This window comes from Loxodonta africana, chromosome 21 (genome assembly GCF_030014295.1).
Source record: "Loxodonta africana isolate mLoxAfr1 chromosome 21, mLoxAfr1.hap2, whole genome shotgun sequence".
NCBI lineage: Eukaryota > Metazoa > Chordata > Mammalia > Proboscidea > Elephantidae > Loxodonta > Loxodonta africana.
In genome coordinates, this window is record NC_087362.1 from 2,641,462 (window position 1) to 2,661,317 (window position 19,856).

A 19,856-nucleotide genomic window follows, 5' to 3' on the forward strand; every position below is an offset into this window, starting at 1 on the left:
GATGTCATCTTTGAGATGAGGGACTTTTAGTGAAACGCGGGCGCATTCAGAGTAATGTTTGCAGCAAGCATGATGTTGAATTTATTGCAGAGGGGAGCGTGTGTGTTGACCAAAATGGAGAAGGATGAGAAGTAACTAAATTACGCATGACAGTCTTTACAGAACAAAGGGAGAAAGCTTAGTGATGCTGTGGTTGAAGGACGAGCGGCAATTGGTGATGTACTGGCTGTAGGTTGGTAAGAAGGGCAATGGATCTACGAAGACCCGAAGACTACAGATGGAGTGACAAGGCCCGAGCGGCGGATTTGGGAGGGGGAATATAATAAATTTTTGTGCAACAGGACAGCCAAATAAAGTTAACCTGACATTAAAAATCATCATCTTAATCTATGTAGCTCTTTCAAGCCTGAGTCTCATCACAGAAAAAAAACAAACTACAGCTAACGATGAAGTATTTCTCCTTTTGCTTTCCCGGCACCCACGAAGAACAGCACAGAATTCAATTATCGAAGCTACGGGCTGGACCAGGGGGATGAAGAATGAGGTGTCCGCTGGAGTGAGAAATTAGATGGAACCAAGTGTTTATTCCCATCATTCTTCCTCGGTTAGGCTAAATTAATAGTTAACAAACTTTTGTTTGGATTAGCAGCTCAGAGCCGGGATGTGCAGATCAGAACTCACGATTATTACAGGAGCCATTGTTTACGGAACGCGCACGGTATCCTCCAGCCTTGGGTGTAAAACGGTATCTTCTGCCATTCTGTGTGCAGGAAACAGCGTTCCACCAGACTGAGGGCCTAGGCTGCTGAATAGACTGCCGAAGCGCCAGAAAATCAGATACGCGTTCTTGGAGTCTGTGACCTCAGAAATGGCACTGATGGTCTTTTCTATTGCCCTGTGCCATGTTTTTCTGATCTCTTTAATAATTATATAAAAACATGCACAATTTTATAGCCGGCAACGGTTATCAGCGGTAGTTCCAAGAAGGGTGTGCGCGGTGAGGCGGTGGGCGACTTGGGGAAACCCCTCAGACCCTTCCAAACTCAATCTGAATAGAAGCTGAGGCGGCCTTCCAGGCGCTCCCCGCCGGACCCAGTCCGCGTCCCCCAAACAAGCCCTTCCCCTAAAAACTTGTCACGCCACCACCTATCATGATTCCCCACGAGGACACAGCCACACAGCAGGTTCATTCCAGAGACCAAAACCAGGTCTCCTCATCTCCATCCCCTTCCGCTTTCACCGTACTGGGCTCTGCGGGTCATCTCTGACGCACACATAACGAGTATTTATAGCACCAGCTTTAAGGAATCGACAGTAGGAAGAAAACCTCACCACTACTGATCAGAAGGACCCCTGCCTTACACTCAGGTATCTTAAAAATGCATTAAAAAAAAAAATGAAGTCAGACCCGAGTGCGGGCAGTCCATCCCGCGCCCAACGCTTGCAGCACAAAGCACGGCGAAGGCGGACGCCGAGGGACCCCGGGAGGCCGGGCTCAGCACCGCCCACAGCCAAGCCGTTCCCGGACAGGTGCCCGAGCCGAGGAGTGCTTCCTGCTCCGCGGGGCTCAGGCCCTCACGCTGGGGGGCGAGCCCCGGGCACCGGGGAGAAGGGCGCGGAGGGCGCGGGCCACGGGCCCCGGGAAGGAGCGCTCAGAGGGCCCGGGCCCCGGGCTTCCAGGGAAGAAAGCTTGGAGAGCGCGGGCAACAGGGAGGAACGCTGGGATGGCGCGGGCCCCGGGCCCCAGGCCCCAGAGAGGAAAGCTCGGAGAGCGCGGGCCCCGGGGAGGAACGCTCAGGAGAGCGCGGGCCCTGGGGAAGAACGCTCGTAGGGCACGGGCCACAGGCCCCGGGGAGGAACGCTCGCAGGGCACGGGCCACGGGCCCCGGGGAGGAATGCTCGCAGGGCACGGGCCACGGGCCCCGGGGAGGAGCGCTCGCAGGGCGCAGGCCACGGGCGTCTGGGAAGCAGCGCTCGCAGGGCACGGGCCACGGGAGGAAGCGCTCGCAGGGCGCGGGCCCCGGGCCCCGGGGAGGAGCGCTCGCAGGGCGCGGGCCACGGGCGTCCGGGAAGCAGCGCTCGCAGGGCGCGGGCCACGGGCCTCGGGGAGAAACGCTCGCAGGGCGCGGGCCACGGGCCTCGGGGAGAAACGCTCGCAGGGCGCGGGCCACGGGCCTCGGGGAGAAACGCTCGCCGGGCGCGGGCCACAGGCGTCCGGGAAGCAGCGCTCGCAGGGCGCGGGCCACGGGCCCCAGGGAGGAGCGCTCGCAGGGCACGGGCCACCGGAGGAAGTGCTCGCAGGGCGCGGGCCACGGACCACGGGCAGGAGCGCTCGCAGGGCGCGGGCCACGGGCAGGAGCGCTCGCAGGGCGCGGGCCCCGGGCCTCGGGGAGAAACGCTCGCAGGGCGCGGGCCACAGGCGTCCGGGAAGCAGCGCTCGCAGGGCGCGGGCCACGGGCCCCAGGGAGGAGCGCTCGCAGGGCGCGGGCCACGGACCACGGGGAGGAGCGCTCGCAGGGCACGGGCCACGGGAGGAAGTGCTCGCAGGGCGCGGGCCACGGGCCCCGGGGAGGAACGCTCGCAGGGCATGGGCCACGGGAGGAAGTGCTCGCAGGGCGCGGGCCACGGGAGGAAGTGCTCGCAGGGCGCGGGCCACGGGCCCCGGGGAGGAGCGCTCTCAGGGCGCGGGCCACCGGAGGAAGTGCTCGCAGGGCACGGGCCACGGACCACGGGGAGGAGCGCTCGCAGGGCACGGGCCACGGGAGGAAGTGCTCGCAGGGCGCGGGCCACGGGCCCCGGGGAGGAGCGCTCGCAGGGCGCAGACCGCACCACCGCGGCCACGCGCCACCCTTCCTAGAGCGCCCCAGCTTCCGGCGCCCCGCGGCCCCGCCTCTTCGCCGCACTTCCTGCTCCGAGCGCGGGTCCTTGTTGGCCGGGGAGGCGGAGAGGCCCTCTGCAGACTCGCGGAGTGGAACCGGAGCACGGGCGGGCCCGCCGAGCCGGTACGGTGCCCGCGCGCCACGATGCCGCCGGGAGCGCTGGAAACTGGGCTCCCGGGTGGCGGGCGAACGGAGACTTTGCACCCCTGCCCGTTAAACAGTCAGACGAGCGCGGGCGGGAGCTCGGGGTGTCCGGCCGCGCCCCGGTTATCTTCACGGCGTGCATCGCGGCCTGGACGAGCTTTCCCGCTTAGGAAGGAGACGTGGGTGGTTTCGGGGAGAGGCTGAGCAGTGGGATGGGACTGCGTCAGAATTCGGGGTGTTGGGAGGAGCACGGCCTCTGCCCAGGCCCGCGACTGGCTCCAGTTGCCTGAGCCTCGGTTTCCCGCTTCTGTTTGTGCTGCAGGATTTCAGTCCTTATGGGGCTCCAGTGAGCATTAAACAGGTAAAGCGCCCAGCGAATGACTGCGCTTTAGAAATATGCTTTTTTTTTTCTCTCTTGCCTCGTCGCGCACTTCTGTTTTACCCAGTAATTCAGTTTTTGAGGTAGAAAAGAGCAGATTAGACACAGAAAAAAGCAAGCATGAATGGAGGAAAGATGGATGCCCCGTGGAGATCCACAAGGCACGCTGGGAAGAGCGCTAGAGAAGCTGAGATAAGGGTTTTCCCCAGAGAAAAAAATCGGACGCATTGCAGTAGAGTGGATTCCAACTCCTAGTGACCCTATAGGACATAGGAGAACTACCCCATAGGGTTTCCAAGGAGTGACTGGTAGATTTCCAGCTGCCAACATTTTGGTTAGGAGCCTGAGCTCTTAACTACTGCGCCACCAGTGCTCCATAATTCTGTTCAGATACTAACTTGGCACCCTACAGAGATTAGTGGGTGCTGACCTTTAAGGCAGATGGGAGATGAGCCCAGTCCTGTGTGCATTATGGAAAGAAGGCTGTCAGGTGTCCCAGAACTTAGGCAACATAATCAGTGGGCAAAGGAGACCTGATGGCACAGTGGGTCGGTGGTTGGAACTCATCAGCACTCCTTGGGAGAAAGATGTGACAGCCTGCTTTCTAAAGATTGTGGCCTTGGAAACCCTATGGGGCGGTTCTGCTCTATCCTGTAGGGTCCCTGTGAGCCCAGATCTACTGAAGGGGCACTGTGTTTTTATTGTTGTTTGTTTTTGAATCCTAGGTAACCGTGGTTCCCTATACCCACAAGTTCTCTGCACCCTTGTCTGAGGCAGGGCTGCACTTCACCGTAGCCGACACTTAAGTCTAGAGCTTGAAGCAGAAGTTTTGGAAAACTCTCACCCTCCTATAGGCCTTCTGAAGATTTCTTCTCAGCGATATCTGCCTGGTTCCTGTGTTGCTCTCTGCCTTTGCCCTTGTTTTGTCTCTTTTGAAAGGGTCCCCTTACCTGAAATTCTGGGCCCCTTTCATGGGCTCTTCTGGTTGGAGGGACAGCTTGTGCCTGCAGTGAGAAAAGTCCTTTTTACTGAAACCTTGTCTTAGTGATAACAGTTGACGCTTCTTAGTGCTTTTGTATTTGATTCGGGACTCAGGGCTGCTTACTGCGAAGGGGAAGGGAAAGGTACAAATTATCTGGTTAATGTCACAATTGGGACATCTGGACATGTTTTCTTTGGAATCCAGTTGACATGCGTAATAATCCGATGTGATTTAGGGCAAGTTATCTAAGTTCTCCGAGCCTCTGTTCTCCACCTTAGCTAGTAGTAAGGCTTGAGTGAGATGATGCGTGTACCTTTTAAGAGTGTTTGGCAGGTATTAGGTGATCCATAAACGTTTCTCCTCTTTCCCCTCCCTGCCGCGCCTGCTCCATTACACGAGGGAGCGAGGTGAAGGTCAGGCATCTGTGCTGGTTCACAGAGCATCCTTTGAGAAAGCAATAAATAGACATGGGGACAGGAAGCAATACTGCCAAACTCGAATGTCTGAAGTGGCAACTTAATTTCTTAGGCTTTTTGTAATTTAAATCAGAGACTAAGGTAACTCTGGGGTCCACATTCCGAGATTTATAATTGATAATTATAACTGAAGTTTCTGAGTTTAAAGATACAAAATTTAGATGTGATTAAATTGAGATGGAACATAGATTTACCAAAATGTGTTTCTCAACTGCAGTTTTATTGTGTTTTTTGCTAGACCCAGCATGAGTGATGTTTCCTGCAAAAAACGGGATGACTATTTGGAATGGCCTGAGTATTTCATGGCTGTGGCCTTCTTGTCAGCGCAGAGAAGCAAAGATCCAAATTCCCAAGTAAGTGAGTTTTAGAAGAGAATATTTGGACATTCGCAAACACAGAAATGCCGGTAAATGAGCAGCTTACAGTTTAAAGATGCCGAGTAAATCTGTCTTTGGTGGTGCATTCCGACGTGCTCACGTTTCTCTGTGAGGGAGTAATGCCGCCCGTACCCCCTCCAGGGAGGATGCCGTGGAAAACGGGCAAGGAGACAGAAGGCCGTGTGCACCTCCGGAGGACACCTGGCCGGTCGTGGCTGTGCCGCCTGCCTGGTTCGTTGCCTGCCTCCCCGGGGCAGTCAGCAAGCCGGGGACCTGTGTTTCGTAGGTCGGGGCATGCATTGTGAATGGTGAGAACAAGATCGTCGGCATCGGGTACAACGGGATGCCCAATGGGTGCAGCGATGACCTGCTGCCGTGGAGGAGGACGGCGGAGAACAGGCTGGATACCAAGTACCCTTACGGTAGGGCGGGTTCTGTGTTGCATCCTGGGAGTGGCCCAGTCTGAGTGCACACTAAATGTGAAACCAAAACTAGTTGCCGCCGAGTGGATGCTGACTCAGGCAGCCCCGCGTGTGTCGGGGTGGGACTGAGCTCCACGGGGTTTTCACTGACTGATTTTTCAGGAGATCTCGGGACTTCTTCTGAGGCAGCTCTGGGTAGACGTTAACCTCCAACCTCTTGGTTAGCAGTAGCGCACGTTAACCATTGGATCACCCAAACCAGTGGAAAAAAAATAACCAGTTCCCGTCGAGTCAGCTCTGACCCATGGCTATCCTGTATGTGTCGGGGTAGAGGAGCGCTCCACAGGGTTCTCAAGGGCGGGTTTTCGGAAGTAGGTCGCCAAGGCTCTCTTCCCAGGAGTCTGGGTAGGTTTGAAGTACGTTCACCGTTCACACCACTCGGGGACTCTTTAAATAAGAAAGTTGGCCAGAAATCCTTATTTCTTTTTTCAATCAGCAGCATCTGAAAGAAAAACAGTCCCACTGAACTACCCCAATGTCCTGTCCCCGTGCCTTAAGCTCCAAAGAGAGCCAGCGGAGGGAAGCGTGATTATGGCCACACAGCCGGGCTCTGAGGTCCAGGCCTGTTGCCAGTCTGGAGCCTGGCGCATGTCGCTGGTGTCTGGAGTCTGGCGTGTGCCGCTGGTGCCTGGAGTCTGGCGCGTGTCGCTGGTGCCTGGAGTCTGGCGCGTGTCGCTGGTGCCTGGAGTCTGGCACGTTTCACTGGTGGCCTGTCAGGCTGTGCAACACCCCAGCATTGCTGGAGAGCTTCTATGCAGAGGGTGTTATGAACTAAACTGTGTCTTCCTAAAATATATGTTACAAATCCTAATCTTTATATTTGTAGAAAGGAGCCCTGGTGGCGCAGTGGTTAAAGCACTTGACTGCTGACTGAAAGCTTGGTGGTTCAAACCCACCAGCCTCTCTGAGGTTGAAAGATGTGGCCGTCCGCTTCTGTAACGATTACAAACTCGGAAACCCTACGAGGCAGGTCTGCTTTGTCCTGTAGGGTCGCTGTGAGCCAGAATCAACTCAATGGCAAAACTTTTTTTTTTTTAAATACTTGTGGATATGATCCTCTTTGGGAATAGGGTTTTCTTGTTATGTTAACAAAGCCATATCAGTATAGGCTATGTTTAAGCCAATCACCTTGGAGGTATAAAAGGAGCAGATTAGGCACGGAAGCATGTAAGCACAGACAGAGAAAGATTGATACCAGGAGGGGATCACCAAGGAACGAAGGAAGAGACAAAGACAGCCTGCCTCTAAGGCCAGTGCCCTGAATTCAGACTCAGAGTCTAAACTGTGAGACAATGAATTTCTGTTCATTGTCACCCACTTGTAGTAATGTGTCATAGCAGCCTAGGTAGCTAAGACAGAAGGCCACAGCCCTGTGGAGATAGCTGAGGAATGTGCACAGTCACTCTGCAGGTTATTTCTTTACCGTGTGGAAGCAGAGTCAGCTAACCAGGCTCTGGTAAGTGGTAAGGTTGTCCAGCCCATCCGCCCTTAAGAAACTCTGGTTCTAGCTCATCTCTGGGAAGCAGGACGCAGACTGTGAGCTGGACATCAGGACTTGAATGAGACCGCTGCTTTCTCCTGTTCAGGGGCTCTGTAGACCCAGGGTGGGCTGTGGTTAGACCAGAGGTTTTGTGTGCAGCCAAAAGCCTTTGAGCTAGGTGTCCCTGGATTTTCACCTTTAAGTGAGGGAGGGGTGCTTCTTAGAATTTGTTGCCTATCTGAGCCCCAGGGAGCATCACTTCAGAGGTTGTCTGAGAGGGACAGCCACAGTTTCACTTTTCTTTTTATTCCCTGGAAAATACGCAACTAGTGGCATAACCCTGTTGTCATTGAGTTGATTCTGACTCATAACAACCCCTTGTGTGCAGCGTAGAACTACTCCATAGGGTTTTCAAGGCTGTGACCTCTCGGAAGCAGATCACCAGGACTATCTTCTGAGGCAACTCTATATGGGTTTGAACTCCCAGCCTTTTGGTTAGTAGTCCTGAACCTAACCTTTTGTGCTACCCAGGTATAAAAACTGCTTGGGGGCAGTGTCTGACCTCCTCTAACTTCACAAGGGGAAGGAGAATCAAGATCAACAGCCCAAGCCTGATTCCTATGAGACTGAGGTCAGATGAGCCTCCTCTCTCTGCCATCTTTACCAGTTCTGACACCAGCTGTCCCTCCCATAGCACTCTTTGCTGGGTTCGACAGTTCATTGCACTGGCCATATAGAACTCCCAGACAATACTCACGATTATGGGGTTTATTGGGGAAGTAACAGTTAATTACAATTCAAGTTTGGGAACACTCAGGATACAGTCCTTCCATCAGGACAGCCTCTTCCCACTGTGCTCACAGGCACGTGTCTCTGGCTCTAGGTCTGTACCCAAAGGCACTCAGCTTTCTCTCTCTTTGGGCCAGGAAGCCCTGCTTCCAGGTCTCTCCTGCCACCACTTCTCACCATCTTCAAGGTTACAGCTTGCTCGTTCTCTATCAGTCTCCTGCTTCCAGGAGCTTATCAGCTCAGGGGTCCTGGATCCAAAGGACATGCTCTGCTCTCCACTCCTGGCTCTTCTTCCTTGGTCGTGGTAGGATCCTCTGCTTTGCTCTGGAATTAGCTCTCTTTTAAGGCAAAACTGACCAATCTGCTTGGTAGGCCACAATTAACCTATCACACAGTCCCACCCAATCACCTGGGTGGGAGTTACAGGACTTGCTAGAAAGGTCACACAAAAGTAATCATCCAATCAATCACACTGCACCAGGGACTCCTACTAATACCATAAGAGGCGAATGGGCTATGTGTCCTGATCGCTGGTTTTTTCATAACATTAGGTCCTGTGTTTATGTCTGAGAATGAACAGCCTGGCTCTGTGGAAAGTAAAGCTTATTAAGGCCATTCAAATGGAAGAGAATCTGCCTCCAGGAAACCAAGTTCAAGGCAGTATGTAAGACCTTGCTGCTTTGTTGACTCTTCGTAGTAGATTTCATCTGGGTTTTTCTTATGAAGAACTCCAGGTCTTCATTTAGTCTGATGTATATATTTTTACTAATGTTTGTGGACCTTAAGAATGTTAAATAAGCGCCATACATTACTTTTCAAATTGCTTAAGGACAACGCCTCTGTTTTTGAAAGAAAAAGGAAGAAGGTGCCTGGAGATAGAGAAGGAATTGAGGAATTAGGGTAGGGAGAACTGCAAAGCACTCAGGGTTTTCAGGGTGTGAACAATAGTTCAGCGATTAAGGGGATGTAGTACAGCAAGTCCTGCGTTGTGAATGTCTGACTCACGGACAGCACGTGCGTGCTCTTCAGTGTGAGTGTGAATTTGTTCTCCCTTTGAAACGACTGAACCGACCCTTACCTGCAACAGATGCCTCATCACAAGTGCCTTCACCTGCTGCACGTGCAGTTTTTAAGTCACTGAAAAGGCTTTGAACTTTTTCTTGCAGTAAACCAAAAACCAAACCCTAAGCTGTTAAATCGATTCTGCCTCCTAGTGACCCTCTAGGACAGAGTAGAACTGCCCCGTAGGGTTTCCAGGGGGCGGCTGGTGGATTCAACCTGCTGAACCTGGGGACTTGCTGTAGTTGTTTTCAGGGCACAGGTTAATGTTGTATATAAAAATCCTAAAAGATCTACGTTGAAATGTATGACGACCACAGTCCCTGTCACTGAGTCAAGACAGCGAAACGTTGAACCTTGTGTGGAACTCCTTCAGGAGGAATTTGTAGGGGTCGGGGAGGCGTCAGGCTGTCCAGTTGACACTGGTCATGAAGGATGCCAGTGGCTCATGGGCACCCGAGCGGCGCTCCCAGCAGGCCCTGGGCGGCCTTCAGTCCCCGGGAGCCCCGGGCAGGTCTGTAGCAGGGGCCTGGAGCCGAAGGCTCGCAGCAGCACCTTTGCAGCCTCCCCAGCCCCCCGCCAGTGCTCCGGACAGCACCTCTGACAGCTGATTTTGTTGTTCTGAGACATTGCCTTTTGTCCAAGTTGAGGGGAGTACCTCTTAGAGCTCCTTTCCGGAAGGAATGAAAACAACAGGCATTTGTCCAGTTTCACTGATTGCCTTTTATTGAATTGTTGCTGAGTTTCTGGGCACTGGTTGTCTGCATTATTTTTTAGTATCCATATGGTACCTCTAGATTTTCAAAGCTCTTTGTCCCTACTTATCAGTTACTCATTTTGCATATAGCCATGTTAGACTGTAGACAATTTTCTTTCACGAGAATAGGCTTATAATTTGACATACCATAAAAGTCACAGGAGGTATTCTGTGGTTTTTAGAAGGCATTTAGTATTATTGCCATCATGATACCTGTAAAGATGGGCTTTAAGTCTGAGTAACGATGACTTTTAATCTTGCCTTTTGAAGGGATTTCGGGCAACAGAGAAGTAAATGTTGGCACAGCGTTGGAAGAAGAAATAGAAATTTTTGGTGATAATTCACTAAAAAGCAAATTCTTTTTTTACTTTTAAAATTTCAAAAATTGATTAAAAAAATGTGATAATATCTGGAATTGGGTAGGCTCAACCCTTTCCTCATTGACGTGAATGGTGACTGAGCTGCTCTCTCAGGAAGGATAGATACTTAGATTATTTGTTAATCTTTGTAAATGAGCTTTAAAATTATCTAGAGTTCTGCACCAGTGATGGCTAACTCTTTTGAGTATGGGGACCCCCATTTAAATGTCAAAAACAATTTCCAGGACCCCTACATAATGCTGCTTAAACTTGCAGGTCTCTTGAATACAAAGATCCACAATGACAAAAAGCTCCTGGTGTCAGTGACGTTTCACGTTAGTCTGGACTTTGTTGGTCAGACAGCATTTGTGTGTGTTTGGAAAGAGTGTATGTATGTACCGCAACCACCAGTTACTGTCAGGTTGACTCATGGTGACCCGTGTGTGTCAGAGTAGAGCTGTGCTCCATAGGGTTTTCCATGGCTGGGGTTTTAGAAGTAGATTGCCAGACTTTTGTTCTGAGATACTTCCGGGAGGACTCGAGCTTCCAACCTTTGTCTTAGCAGCCAGGCATGTTAACTGTTCGTCCTACCCAGGGACTCCATATATGTGCCGGACATGTTGTTTACCCAGCCTGTGGCCCATGCTTGGGCCCTTACAGTACCTTAATAGTGCCCCAGGGTTTGTGCCCACAGGATCTCAGAGCCTACCCTTCTTTTTATGGACGGGGAAATGACGATCGCAAGACATTAAGTAACTTCTTGAGTGTCACACATTTAGAGTGACATCTCCTAAATTACAGGTCAGTGGTCTGTCTGGTCCGCCACTTTGTGTCCCCAGGGCTGGCTCTCCTGTAGGGCTCAGGAATTCAGCTCTTCTGGTGTGTTGACTACATTACTGCATGTTGACTAGCTACTCTCGTCTTCTCGTTTTACAGTTGAGTAGTCTGAGCCTTAGATGCAGTAACTTCCCGGAGGTGAGGAGCTTGGGAAGTGGTGGGCTGTGCCTAGGATTAGCCGGATTGTACGTCACTTACTTTAACACACTTCTCCAAAGGGAACATGAACGTTGTAGAAGTTTGAGTTTACCAGTACCCGAAAAACCAAACCCGTCAAGTTGATTCTGACTCATAGCGGTTCTGTAGGGCAGAGTAGAACTACCCCATAGGGTTTCCAAGGCTGTAGTCTTTCTGGAAGCAGACTGTCACATCCCTCCCATGGAGTGGCTGGTGGATTCGAACCACTGGCTTGTTGGTTAGCAGCTCCTTAGTTTGCTAATAACATGTACTAATTCCATTCTATGTTATTAATTCTGCAAGTTTGAAAGTCATTAGGCTTGACTGACACTTTGTAGGGACTTGGGAAGCAGGGAATACTTGAACAATAAAAGAACACGGAGCTTTTTCTGGGCTGTCTCTCTGGAGAGGAATTTTTAAAGGGTGTTTTTGTTCTCCCAGCCTTAGGATCAAAACTTCATGAAACTATTTGATGTTAATGAAGTGTTAATACAGAAAATGAAAATTCCGCCTGCCAAAGAAACTGCTCTTTATTTCATGCTTTTCTTGAGAACTCCTAATGTCAGTAACATTGGGAGGCAGGAAGAAGTCAATGTTGTTATAGTGAGAACCTTTTAAATGAATGAAATTAAAAAACCAGGAAGTAGCAGATTGATCTAATTTACCATATAAAAAATTTCTGAAGGCTTTTATTTTTGAGGGGAGGGTAGTTAAACCCACGATGAAGTATTCAGCTGACATTTCTAGTTCCTCTTTGTGAAATTCATTAGATTGAAGCACATTTAATCAAAATACCAATTCTATAAAATGTTAAAATTCTCTTGGTAATTCAGAAATCCCTCTTTCCTTGGGTTTTTGTAACTAATTTTAATGATGTCGTTTATATATCACAGAGATGGAGTGGAGTCCACCTCTTCTGTCCTCAAGGCCATTGTTAAACTTCAGGGAGATTTCAGTAATGCTGGATACCCTCAGCAGGGGACCATGCTGGGGAAGGCTTTGTGTATGAGTCTGCCTCTTCTGCTTGGCACCTTTCTGTCCAGCTCAATCAAGAAGCTGGGATTGCTTTGCCCACAGCCTCACACTTCTTCATCACGGAAGGGACGTGGTCTTGATGTCCCCAAGGGTGGGTGGTAGCCTCACTGGATGCATTGGGCAGAAATGCACTGGGAGCCATGGGCTCCTTCTAGAATCTAGTCCCATTTCTACAGGCCGCCCTAACAAGGGTATAATGCTAAGAAGAAAAACACTGAAAAACACGCTATTAACTAAGGCATGAGTTCAGCACAGCACCTTGAAACAGTTTTGCCAGTGTGTGGTAAAAAAAAAAAAAAAAAAAACCTGCTGCCGTCAAGTCGATTCCGACTCATAGCGACCCTATAGGGCAGAGTAGAACTGCCCCACACAGTTTCCCAGGAGTGCCTGGTGGATTCAAACTGCGGACCTTTTGGCTAGCAGCGGTAGCACTTAACCACTGCGCCACGAGGGTTTCCAGTGTGTGGTAGTGCTCCTTTAAATTTTATATTGAAATTTAATCTTTATTTTTCAGATTTAGCATATTCTTAAGCATGCGTAGATGTCATTTTCTTGATTACTTAGCCATTTACCTTACCCCGTGAACACTGACATCTCTCTGACTGCCGTGCATGTGATCTATTTCTTTGGCATCCAAAAGGTTAGTCCTGAGAAACTAATTTATCAAGAAGTTAGGAGGCTGATTCTTCTTAAGCAGTGACTTCTTCACAACTTGTGAGAGCTTCTTAGTAATTAAGATCAGATTTGTTCTCAGCTGGGTGAAGTGGAACGCCCTCTGGTTATGTGAGCAGATCTGTGGATTTGATGACTTGCCGTTTCTTTTTCCTGCAGAATTTTAATTTCACTTAGAGCGTCCTGCCGTTCTTGCTCTGCCTGGCCACTAGCGGTTGTGGCCTGGCTGCTGGGCTAATTAGGGACTTTGGTACAAAATAACTAATATGATCAACTGAAAGCCTTTGAGCAATTTTACAGAAAAGAAATTAAGTAGATTATTTTTATAAATCAAGGGCAAACTCAGTTTGTGTGATGCTTTTGATAAACAGCGGAACACGATGGCTTGTATGTGAGGTTCCCCGAGCCCCCTAAAACCCAGCTTAGTATGGCATATTTCACTTTTAGGTCTAATTGTTTATGAACAACCTTCAGAAAAAATAATGTTTTTGTTAATTTATTTGGTGTTTATGTGTTTTTTCTACAGATACAGGGTTAAATAGCTAGAGATTAACTGTTTCCTTATGAGTCGCTACAGAGGATATACAGTAACAAAATAACCCTGTGTTCAGAAGAGCAGAGGCAGGAAAAGCTAAAATACTCATCTGTGGGGATCAAATCTACCCACAAAAATATACATTTGTCTTCTCTTATAAAAAAATGCTTTTCAAGGCAGCCTACCTGATGGAAGGTTGTAAAAAAAACTTAGATAAATTCAAGATCCAAAACCAGCCTCATTGCCATTGAGTTGATTCCGATTCAGCAACCCCGTAGGACCTAGTAGAACTGCCCGTAGGGTTTCCAAGGCTGTAATCTTTATGGAAGCAGAATGCCGTATCTTTCTGCCAAGAACAGATGGATTCGAACTGCTGACTTTTCACTTAGCAGCTGAGCGTTTAACCACTGTGTCACCATGGCTCCTTTAATTCAAGATAAAAAAAAAATCAAAACCAAACCCGTTGCCTTCGACTCATAGTGACCCTATAGGACAGAGTAGAACCGCCCCATAGGGTTACCAAGGAGCACCTGGTGGGTTTGAACTGCCAACCTCTCGGTTAGCAGCCGTAGCTCTTAACCACTATGCCACCAGGGTTTCTCCAAATTGATGACCAGAAGTAGGCTTTAGTTCATCTTCACCATTTCAAAAGAAAAGGTTTGTTGAGAAATTCATACCCTCAACAGAATTTCAGGGGCAACCTGTTTTAGGACACAGTTGTGTTACGTGTTTGAGCACACGGATATCCGAATGCAAATGGCTGCCCTGATGATAAACGCAGCCTCTCTAACTGAAGTCGATGAGTCTTAGGAAGCACTGGGTTGCTCGTCAGTTGTTACCGTAACACTTGAAAATGATGAGCCTCAGCGTCTTTGTTCTGTGGCACGTGTGCTGATTTTGACTGATAATCCTTGGAACTCGTCTGAATTACTGAGGTTTTCTTTTGAGCTTTTTTCCTCCCCAAGACTTTCCTTTGTCGATACTGGTATTTAAGTAGAATACGAGTTGGAATTGACTCGACGGCAGTGGGTTTTTTGTTTCTTTATGTATGGATTGTTTGCTTTCAGAAATATACAATAAAATCTGGCTCCTAGAGATTTTTGCAAAAAAAAAAAAATTTTGTTTTTTTGGCAGGGGGGCTTCTGTTTCAAGTTAGTTTGCCATCCTGACAGCATGTGATCTGACGTGGGCGCACTGTAGCCAAAACCTTTCCTGGTTGCTTGTGCTGGATTTGTTACACAGACTGATGTCCTGCGCTGTTGCTCCCTGGCTAACGAGTGCCTTCAGTTTGCCTTCTGAAAACTAGGGCAGGAGGAGAGTGTCGAAAAGAGGTTTTGTAATCAAGTTTCAAGAAGTAAAGGCAATAGAAATCAGAGTTTCATACATCATACCTGGAATACTTTAAAATTTTTCTATTCTTAGAAATACATGTATTGCTTTTTACTTTCTTAGTTAAAAGAGATATAAATTTTTATTTAAAAAAAATTTAGATGGCAATGTATATGCCTGTAATATACATATTAGCTGAGAAAACCCCCAAATGCTTCAACCGGTGTTTACCAAGTTCAAGTGAAAGAATTCTAGACTGGCCTTCAAGAGCCCTGGCTTCCAGGTCAGGCGTGCTTACACTCAGTTATTATAGGGTTGTAGGAAATAATGTCGTTTGACTGTTACTTCTCAGTATCTTTATGCAATAAATTATCACTGAGGACTCCTTCGGTTCCATAACTCTGAAGAAAAATGAAACAGTAGAGTCTGGGTTATATGAGATGAGGGTGCTGATTCTCTGCTCCCTGGGGTTTAGGGCGTGTTCTGAAAGCACCTTAGTCAGAGCTGCAGAGTTGTAAAAGGCCATTGGTGGCAGGGACACAGAATTTGCATACGTACCCGTACCCGTGGATCAGTTAATAGATAAGAAGGAGGCTTCAGGCCCTCCCACCCCCACCTATTCAAGTCCGCTAGACTTCTGAAATGAATGGAAACCCCATATCCACAGGACACCTACTTGGGACGGGCAGGTGAAGAGTGTAGGTTCTCACACAGACGTGGAGATTACAAGACACTGGACGAAAACAGGTTGGAGGACAGCAATAAAGAAAAAGACTATGCTTGAACAAAAGAGAATACAGGAGCCGCACCTAGAACTCTTTGGGGACAAGAGGTTACTCTTAGATCCAGTAGAAAGGACTTTACAAATCCCTTTGTGACTCAGTCATCGTGACAGTATTTGTTGAGACGATTCTTACCTGGCATTGGGAATTCCCCATGATGTGCAGAGTGTGGTGTGAGCAAGGCACTGGAGCGCGAGGAAGTGCACCTTCCTCTCCACACATGCTGGCTGAAGGTAGGTGCCAGCCAGTTAGCGGAGGTGTACGTTTTATCTCTGTGCTTCCTTCAAATGATAGATGCCATAGTAAATTTAAAATATTGAATATGATAACTGAGCATGAATTTTTCAATTCTGCAATTAAAAGACTTTGTTCAAAATGCCATTAATTTTGAATTTAGGTAGGGGAGCAGAATTCCTCTTGGTCATTTTTCCTTCTGCAAGTGAGTTACACTTTTTAGGAATTCTTTTACCAGCTTGAGCTGCCTGTTGGATATGGGGAAGTTCTCTTGAGTTGTCTTGCTTCCTTTTAAAAAATTTTGACTATATTTTATAACACATCACAATTTTTAGAGTAATTTTCACACATACTCATTCATTGATTCATTCAGCAGATACTCATAGGGCATCAATTATACATATTAAAATCCACCCAGAGGTGTCTCGGAAGAAAGGCTTGACGATCTACTTCCAGAAGAATCATAGCCATTGAAAACCCTGTGGAGCACGGTTCTGCTCTGAAACATGGGGTCACCACGAGTTGGAATCGACTTGACAGAACGTGGTTTGGTTTTGGTTTATTTATGTGTCATATGCCCTGTACTCTGCACTGGTAAATAAAATGTACATGGTCTCTGGAGTTAGCAGTCAAATACTGTAAGAAGTAGACATTGATGAAGAAAACACAGACGTTGTTAACATTCCTTTCTGAGGAATTGACTCTTAAGCGGAGATCTCAGGGATTAGATGGGCCCCATCAGGTGAAGATGGGAGTGTTGTTGACTGGGATTGGGAAGGGCATTCCAGGCAGAGAGAGTGCTTGGGTGAAGGCCCCCTTAGGAGAGCAGTGGGAACGCTATGTGCGATGGAAAGAATTTGGCTTAAGTTTAGAGAGTGAGGAATGGAGTAATAAGGTGAGGCTGGAGGCTCTGTGGGGTTTGGAGTTGGATTTTAAAGATTGCTTTGGTTGCATGGAAAGTGGATTGTTCAGGGGCAAGGGTGGGAACAGGGATCCCTAAGCCATGAGGCACTTGCGGTGTTGGGTGAGGGGGGAGTGCTGGAGGTCGAGGGGCGTGGCCAATGTAGGATATATTTTGGAGGCAGCAGGAAGAGGGCTGAGTGATATGGGTCGGGGGATGGAAATTGTTGCTTCTCAGTCAGTTCTGGCCCGAGCATCTACGTGGAATACCACATGGAGAAGGCTGCAGGAGTAGCAAGGTTTGGGGGAAGATCTGAAGTTTGGGCCCTCAGTACAGGCGTCAGATGAGTGAGGAGAGAAGTCTAGGCAGGAGGGGTCAGTACAGGCGTCATTGGCATTTGGATGACATCATGCCAAAAACCAAACCAAACCCGTTGGTCGTTGAGTCAGTTCTGACTCATAGTGACCCTATAGAACAGAGTAGAATTGCCCCATAGAGTTTCCAAGGAGCACCTGGTAGATTTGAACTGCCTGCCTTTTGGTTAGCAGCTGTAGCACTTAACCACTATGGCACCAGGGTTTCCTGGATGACATCAGTGCTCTGGAAATGGACAGTGATCCAGGGAGAGTGTGCATAAGCAGGAGAAGACCCTGGCGTGATCCCTGAGAACTCCAGCATGTAGAGGATGAGTAAAGGCGGAGAGAATGCACGACAGGAGCATGACATCTGGAGACATCTGGGAGACTGGGTTGAGAAGGAGGGCGTGGCCAGCTGTGTCAGTGCCGCTGAGAGGCCTGAGAGGACTAAGGAACGTCGACAGAGTTGAGTAACGTGGAGGTCGTTGTTGGCGTTGCAGAGAACAGTGTCAGTGGAGTATTAGGGTTGGATAACAGATTGGAGCTGGTTGAAGGATGAACAGAAGGTGAGGAAGTGGGGACAGCATATAGAGATAATGGGTTTGAAGTGTTTGGCTGTGAAGAGAGCAGAATGATAGGGTGGTGGCTAGAGTGGCAGATGGGGTCAAGAGAAAGGTTGGTTTGTAGTGCTTGTAAGTGGGGAGAATCGGGTGCACCTTTGTTTGCTGATGGGAATAACCTGATAAGACAGAGATCCGTGAATCAAATAAGGGAAAAGGAGGGCGTCCTTGAGGCTATGGGGGGATGGCACACTGGTTAGGAATGAGAGGAGGGACACTGATGTGGAGGGGTCACGGGGGTGGGAATCCGATACGGGACAACATTTTCAGTGAAGGACGAAGCAGGGTTGTCAGCTACCAGAGAAGGAGGAGGCCCGTGAGCAGCTTGAACCTTGTGGAGAAAGGAAGAAATGATTGTTGCATGAGTGGGAGAAGGCCTGCTAGAGACTAGGAAGGTCCTAGGAATACAGGGCTGTGTCAAGAGTTGGTGTTTTATGTGGGGATGCTGATAACCCTGCTTCCTCCATACCTACGCAGGATCAGGGAGTTGGCCGAGGTGTGCCTTGTGGAGCTGGAATTAGGGAGGCTGCTTACCTGACTCCCATTCCAGTGCTCCCTGCACAGCCCAGGCTCCATTTTAAGAGCCATTAGCCAGAGATGGAAGCTTTTAAACTTTATAGGTGTGCATTTGCATTACAAAATTGTCAAATGATGACTAGCAATCTGCTCCTATTGGTGTTTTACCACGTTTTACATGAACAGGAAGAAGGGAGTCAGCATGGCTTGACCATTCATGAGATTCAGTGTTTCCACAGCTGCCGCCTGACCTGATTGTGTGCTCTTCGCTCGCACACAGGGAAGCCATGTGATTAGAGTTCTGGAGGCTTTGTTATCGATAATGGAAGCACCACAGCCAGAAATCTCGTTAGCCCTAAGCACTACCATTGGGGCTAAGTGGCTCCCCTGGGTGCCATGCGTTGCTGCCGGCAGGCTTCGCAAGAGGCAGCAAGGATGGATGCAGGGCCAGGGAACCAAGGAGGAGAGAAAAATAAATGTGTACTCTGACAGGCTGAACCGCGAGGTCCAGGAACGCCTGGTCTTGGGCCGATAGCCCAGGTAGGAGAGGTCAGAGGAGCGGGGACATTTGTCAGGTGGCTGTCCCATGCTTGCTCTTAATACAATTCGATCTTTGTTTCGTTCTGGGAGGCAGGTGCTTTTCTCTCCATTGCGCAAGTCAGGAGGCTGAGGCTTAACTGAGGCTTCAGGTGGAGAACCAGTAGGTGGTGGAAGCAGCATCTGTGCCAGGCAGGCCCACGGCCCCTGAGCAGACCCAGCCAGGCAAACCCGGCTGGTTAGGCCCATGGCTACTGAGCAGACATGGTAAGGAGGAAGTAGGAGGGAGGGCAGAGTCCCAGAGTCAGGTGTCCTTCCCACAAGTCCAGAGGCAGAGCCCCAGGAGTGGAGACAAGTTCACGCTGCAGTGGCGGTGGCGGCCACCGCAGATAAGCTCCCAAGGGGTGGCTCTTTCACCCCGAGTCTGGAGGTGAAGTGAGCGCTCTACCCAGCCCGAGCCGGATTCCCTTTGTTCTCACTGTGTCTCGGGGCAGAGCTTGTAACAAGGTGGTCACACATTTTTCTGTCATGAAGCTCCTTCCCCCGTGAGGGAGGGGAGCCTTAAACCATCACTTTTATCTTCACACCAAAATTTACACCGTAATAAAAACATCTCCCTGCTGGGATCGTGTGCCCGTCAGTGGCAGAAGCCGATGGGGTTTAGGAGTCCCTGTGTAGCCCAAATGGTCTGTGCTCGACTACTCATGTAAAGGTTGTTGGTTCAGACCCACCCAGCGGTGGCACAGAAGAAAGGCCTGCTGTCCGAAAGTAAGATGAGAATGCCAGAAGGGACAGGACTGGACGAGTGGACACTGGGAACCTGGGGTGGAAAGGGGGAGCGTGCTGTCGCGTTACGGGGATTGCAACCAATGTCATAAAACAGTATGAGTATAAATTGCTAAATGAGAAATTAACTTGGGCTATGAACTTTCACCTGAAGCACAAGAAAATTAAAAAACAAAAAAAAAAGACTGACGGTCTGTTTCCATGAAGATTACAGCCAAGAAAACCCTTTGCAACGTAATTCTGTTCTAACACATGGGGTCACCGTGAGTTGGATTCAACTTACAGTAATGAGTCTGGTCTGGGCTGGTGCAAACTGTTAACATGCTCGGCTGCTAACCGAAAGATTGGAGGTTTGAGCCCACCCAGAGACACCTCA

At 49.3% G+C, this 19,856-nt stretch overlaps 1 protein-coding gene across 8 annotated transcripts in view; it reads left to right on the forward strand.

Moving 5' to 3' along the window:
• Positions 1–1,246: 1,246 nt before the first annotated feature.
• DCTD (dCMP deaminase) overlaps positions 1,247–19,856 on the forward strand; it is a 39,534-nt gene continuing 20,924 nt past the window's right edge. The window contains exons 1-4 of one of the 8 annotated variants that reach the window (XM_023554998.2): positions 2,917–3,002; positions 4,128–4,292; positions 5,099–5,213; positions 5,524–5,659. In XM_023554998.2, coding sequence (XP_023410766.1) covers positions 5,106–5,213; positions 5,524–5,659 — 244 coding nt within the window. In that variant the 5' untranslated portion in view covers positions 2,917–3,002; positions 4,128–4,292; positions 5,099–5,105. The other 7 variants (XM_010595632.3, XM_023554999.2, XM_010595631.3 and 4 more) reach the window with 7 other exon arrangements.